General features: G+C 35.0%; 1 protein-coding gene across 1 annotated transcript; it reads right to left on the reverse strand.

Moving 5' to 3' along the window:
• Window positions 1-214: 214 nt before the first annotated feature.
• On the reverse strand, window positions 215-4,070 carry zgc:174904 (uncharacterized protein LOC564690 homolog). The gene is given in 5 exon segments (XM_042746068.1): window positions 215-749; window positions 1,440-1,552; window positions 1,811-2,250; window positions 2,774-2,899; window positions 3,724-4,070. Coding segments are annotated over 5 exon segments (921 nt in total). The 5' UTR covers window positions 3,809-4,070; the 3' UTR covers window positions 215-592.
• Between the last annotated feature and the right edge of the window lie 2,406 nt (window positions 4,071-6,476).

Here is a 6,476-nt window from a genome sequence, read left to right on the forward strand (position 1 = left end):
ATTTTTAACATTCATAACATGATAGAGATAAGTTTGTCAATATTAATGCAGGAAAACTTACAAATTAAATGTGAGGAGAGAAAGAAAATATTGGGTATGGACTGATCCATTCATAACTACTGTATGATTATGGTCAAAACCTTGACTGAATGCTGCGCCCTACTGAGTGCAAGTGGAACTGCCAGCCAAAGTTATAAGAAAACTGGACATTTTATAAAATGACTGTTAATTTTTTATTGTTAGGTAATATAAAGCCAAGAAAGCAAAAAAGCAAACAGAACATATTATAAAAACAATTAAAAATGTTTAGTTGTTAAGGTAAAGACAGACAATATTTTTTACACAGTTTTTTAAAAAGTGTTATGATAAATCAGCCTCAGTTGATTTTTCTATAAAATTCAAGCAGTTAATGAATTTACTAAATCGCCCAGTGTTAAAAAGCACAGCTAAATGTAGATTAATGCACAAATGGTGTCTAAACACTGACTGAAAACCCTGAGACAAGACATTCTCAATGCAATGGAAATTGCATTACAGCTCGTATTACTAACAATCAATGAACGTCTGTTGATGATGGTGGTAGGAGTGAAGATCAAGAGGACAGCAGTTTCTCACAGATCCAGGGCAAGGACATGTGGCAGGGCGCGTCATACCAGCTCTTTATAGCCACACGGCTTAACACATCTGTTTTTATCATGTAGCCACAGTCTTCATTAATATGGTTGTTGGGCTCGCCATCTTCCCAGAAACTATGGAGGAAAAAGAAGGGTGTTTCTGGGGGTTCAATAGTCTTAGGATATATAGGCTTTTAACCAGATGAAGTAGCATCATTTTTTAAAATAACAATGGCAAAATAAAGTGAGGCTAAAATATGTTTAATATAATATTGTTTTTCTCAAGTTTTTAAAAGGGACATTGCATTTGGGATGTTTTTTTTTATTCACTGAATAAGTCCACTTAATGTTAGTTAATGTTTCTTGCACTCAAAACAGTTGTAATTTTATTTTCATATAACCATTTCCTACCCTGATTAATTTTATTATACATTAATCAGGCTGTGATAAGACGTAAAAGAAAAATAATGTTTTATTTAAATTTTCACTAACATATGAATTTCAAATGACCATTAAACACTGAAAATATTAATTAATTTTGAGGATATAAATAAATATTATATACTATTATTTTACTCACGATCGCTTATTTTTTCTTTAATATTACAATTTTTTAACAAAGAGGAAGAAGAATCAGGAAGGATGAGATGATTCAGTTTATCACCACAAGACCACTTACCAAAAGAGAAATGAAAAAATATGATTCAGCAGTTTTAATTCCATGTGAGATGCGTCAGTACACTGAAGTGCTTACAAGACTCCATATGGATCTGAATTCCAGCAAAAGAGTTTTATCTTGTAAAGATTTAAATTTGATATTCTTACCCTCCAACTAGTTTAGTTCCATCCACCCAGTACCAGTCATCTTCTACTTTTTCATCACTTATGCCAAACCACAAAACGTTCCATAATAAACTCTTCATCAGGTCAAATATCAACTAAATCATCAAATCAAATATCATTTAAATCAGTAAAAAAAATAAAAAATAATAATTAGAATCCTTTATAATGGCTCACGTTTCAACTAAGATCCCTTCCTCTTGTCTATTTTGTTAGGCAATAGTTGCCGTTCTTTTTACATAAATATTGATGTCTAAGGTCAGTGTTACTTGAGACCATTAGATGTGCAGCAAATATGCATACACACACACACACACACACTATGACATAAATGCAAATGAAAGGGCAGTCCTTACCTGTTCCTCAGCTGTGAGGATGATGGCCAGATGTCCTCCTTGCCGCTTGCAGTACGTCTGACTATCCGACCAGCTCCTTCTGTATTCTGAGACGTAGTAACAGCTGCCGTCAAAGTGCTTCCAGTCTTCAGGACAGGGACTCTTTGTTGGCAATGGAGTGGTTTGTGCTGCAGGGGTTGCCTCTAAAAAGACCCAACATTTAAACGCTATGAAATGCGACAGATATTGTTTGTTGATAGCACAAATGAATGCACTTTAACCTCACTAACCAAGTTCAGCGATTCTGTTTTTCAGCTGCGTCCTTTCTTTCTCCAGTTCACTCTTTTCTTTCTTCACAGCCTGCAGCTCTTCAGTCAGAGCTGATACGTTAGCGCAGCCCTTATGCATGTGCGATTCAGCAGCGCTGGACGGGGACTCCTGATCAGACGAACGTGCCTTACCTAAAACACAAGAAAAGAAATGAAAGCAGAAGTGGGTTAATGGTTTGGGATTTCAAGAGATAAAAATAGAAAGATTATGATTATAACTTACATTTAAACGGATGTTAAAACTAATTTTTTAAGAATTTTACATATTCACTAAAAAGAAAATGAAAAATGCTGGTAAATTTCACAATTAATTAGAAAGCAACTGAAAATTTGATGAAATACCTGTAAATTATTACGTTTTTCCATGTTTACTGTAATAATTTAGTTCTTTAAAAAAAACAAAAAAATAAACAAGAAAAAACGAACATTTCCATAATGCATATTTGTATAATTTTCAGAAATAGCTGATGAAAAAGAATTAGTTTCATATATAAGACAAAAGGGCATCATTAATGAATCAAACTGAATCCAAATTGGAATTCTTGTGAATCAGAATTGATTCAAATCAAACTGAATCTGGAACTGTGTTTTAATGTCCAGACCTGTTAATAAACACACTCACACCAAAGTCATGTAAGTGAGAAATGAGAAGTACCGCTGTGAACACTTGTGACCACCAGGATCAGGAGTAAGATGAGGCAGAAGCCAGTCAGACATGCTGTTGCCACCTTGAAGGGATCTTGGCAAAATCGCTTTCCACTTTTATCTGGGTTCTGAAAAACTAGAAACGAATAAAACAACTGGCTTTACAACAACTGTATACAAACTTGCAAGTCTAAATGCACAATTTTACAGTACACAGTAAATGAATGAGGCATGTTCACATGAAATTTTTTGACAAGAAATATACAAGAAATGTAAACTTTTGAATGCTTTCTGGAATACATGTGGTCCATTTCAGTGAATCATTTACAGTTTTTTTTTTTTTTTTTTTGCCAGGCTAACTCAAACCCTGAGAGTATTGATCAGTATGCTATCCATTAATGGTGGATGGTGGTCAAGCCGGAGTTCCTAGCATAAAACCCCTTAAACATTTACACAACTGCAGCATCTGAGACTAAACATTTGCCCCAAAATGGAACGAACATTCATATTCAGCAATGTAATTATTTAAGGATCAACCGTTCAAAAACACATCGTTTTTAACAACTTTCAAAAAAATCACGTTTTTTCATTGTGCATTCCAATAAATCTCAATCATACTATAGTCTGGTTATTTTGATTAAGTAAAAACAATAACTAACAAATACAGCTAACTAACACAATAAAACACAATAAAAACATGATAACATAATATAAAACATGATTTTTTTTTAAATAAAAAAATGGAGTTATCTGTTTTTGCAAATAAACTCTTCATATATATATATATACACACACACACTCACAAGGATTAAGATTATATATTTTTTTTTTAAAGTAAGGTTGCAAATAATTTATTTTAGATACATTTAAAAAAGAAAGTTGAAAGTTAGTCAGCTAAATGTATTTAAATGTAGCTAAAATAAATTGATTGTGATTGAATAAATGCTGTGATTGTTGTACCTGAATATCGCACATCTGGACTGCTGCAGTCATCGTCAGGTCCGTCGATGAGATTGGAGTTCATTCCCTCTCTGTTTACAGGCATTGCTCACGTCTGCACACTTTCATAAAAATATGAAACGCACTGAAGTCTGTCTGTCCGCTGCAGTGCTTGTTCGACAACAGGGGCGGTTTAAAGCTTGTGTGCTGAACGATGTGGATTGGTTAACATAACCTGGTTTGCTCAGACAGAAAACATCACGAGCAATTCCTCAAAAGTGCATTGAGTTTTTCTGTAAATTAAACCAGCTGTTTATGAGTCACCCTGACAGTGCCCATTGCACAATTTTATTTGTTTTACCAACTGATTAGCCACTTGTTGCTTGTGTGCGTGTGTGTGTGTGTGTGTGTGTGTGTGTGTGTGTGTGTGTGTGTGTGTGTGTGTGTGTGTGTGTGTGTGTGTGTGTGTGTGTGTGTGTGTGTGTGTGTGTTTTAAGATTCTCAAAGTTCTGTAAATATGTGGGGGAAGATGAAGGGCGAAGCCCCCTTAAAGGGATAGTCCATCCTAAAATGAAAATTCTGTCAACATTTCTTACTGTTATGTCGTTCCTCGTGTCATATTTGCATTTCTTTCTTCTGTGAAACACATTTTGGTGACCAGACGGTTACCATTCGGGGCCCATTAACTTCAGTACGGACAATAGTAAGGACCCGAAATTGCTTGGTTTCCCAGTATTCTTCAAAATATCTTCTTTTGTGTTTCACAGAAGAAAGTCTAACAGGTTTGGAATGGCATAAGCGAGAGTAAATGATAACTTTGTTAAAGTTTTGGGTGCACTTAAAGTCAATGTGCTTTCGTTTAATATTGCAACAATAAACAAATACAAATACTTGCAGCACAAAATATAAAATTAAAAATTATATTTGATGAGTGTTAGTATTTTTGAGACGATTTTAGCACACACAGGCTATTTGCTCGTATTGACTCCTTCGCGGGCGAGTTTCTATCTGGACCTGTTCTTAATATAAAGAACATTTTCTTCAAAACATGTGTTTTCCTTCCACCTAGCCTACTCTTTCTGTTCCTTTTCCCAGTAGGAAGAAAATTACACGCAAAAAAGTTTTTTTCATACACTTTGACCACTAGATGGAGGCATACACATACTCCAGAACAGCCAGAAAGCTGAGCCTTTCATTCTAGGAAGGGACCACAGCAATGTTACGAAGCAATTTGCAGGGCCAAAAAATGTCTGTAACAAAAACTTAAGAGAAAACACAACCAAACTAAAAGTCATATGGCAGCTTTATATGAGAAACAGGTTGAAATATACATTATGTAGACTAATTATTCAGAGATAGACTTATCTTATGCTGCAGATCATTAGCTATTAAAAAGTTAAGGCCCATACAACAATAACTTAAAGTTTTAATAATCGTTTGTACAGAAGAGTAGTATTTACAAAAAAAAAAAAAAAAAAAAAAAAAAAAAAACATATCATTCACAAACACACACACAACTTCTCAGTACTCACATCATACAAAACATATTCTGATATCCATACCAACACACCCACACAATTATAATATTAATTTTGATTCAGTTGGCTTTTTATCCGCAGAAAATATGGAAAAAAGTGAGTAAGAAAAATTAAGAAAACTGTGCTATCAGGTGGGGATAAAAATTGCCAACAGAATGAAAGCCTTAACAAAGAATGCGTGATTTTATGCATAGCTGACACTGTGATTAATTTTCGCTGTTTTAATGGTTTTCAATGGGACATTTTGGTCCTTTAGGTATATTTATATATTTATGCATTTAGCAGACGCTTTTATCCAAAGCGACTTACAGTGGATTCAGGCTAACATTTTTTTTTTACCTAACATGTGTTCCCTGGGAATCGAACCCCCAACCTTTTGCACTGCTAACGCAATGCTCTACCTTTACTTAGTGTAAAATGTATGCTATTTACATTAACACCAATAAAAAAAAATACAATTAAATAAACGAGCTCGCATATTTAAAGTGGCAGATAACAAGTGCAGCACATGCTTGTAATAAACAGAACGTTATCATGCATTAGTGCGGATGCTAATAGTTGCCATTCTTGGTATGAACGGGTCTTTAGTGTTCTTAGTGGTTGCTGGGGTGCTCTGAAATGTTGCTAGGGCATTGCTAAGTGGTTTCATACCATACTTTTAAGCCGATATTTACCAATAGGATTTTCCTGTCGCTGATTTGTCGCACTTTCGATCACTCAGAGATCTACATCTGTACGGAAAACATTGTTACTGGCATACGGGCTCGAATTACTGTGACCTACAATATAAAACTGTACCAAACTTTCAGTACTATATTACAGTAAGTGTTCTGCTTCTCACCAATAAACCACACTGTGCCTGCAGAGATGAAGGCTGTTCGCATGGCAGCAATGGCAGACCGAGGCAGAATTGTGGGTAGTGAGGCTGCCTGTGGAGGAAGTTACTTTTACATTTTGCTTATCAGCTATATACACACACACCACTGATTACTTGCATTATTTGGCCTTAAAAACAGATGTCACATATACCAACATATTCAAACCAAAAACCTCAAATGCCCCCACCTGGGAACGTGATCCAGACAAGAACAACAAATCCTCAACGTTAACTACAACTGAACACCAGGGAGAGTCATATTCAGATCAATTAAGCAAAGCCATGGGAACAATGATTACCAAGGAACTACAAACAATTGAGTCTACCCTGATTTCTGAAGTCTGCTTTATGGTGGAACA

The sequence above is a fragment of the Cyprinus carpio genome, chromosome B19 (genome assembly GCF_018340385.1).
Source record: "Cyprinus carpio isolate SPL01 chromosome B19, ASM1834038v1, whole genome shotgun sequence".
Taxonomy (NCBI): Eukaryota; Metazoa; Chordata; class Actinopteri; order Cypriniformes; family Cyprinidae; genus Cyprinus; species Cyprinus carpio.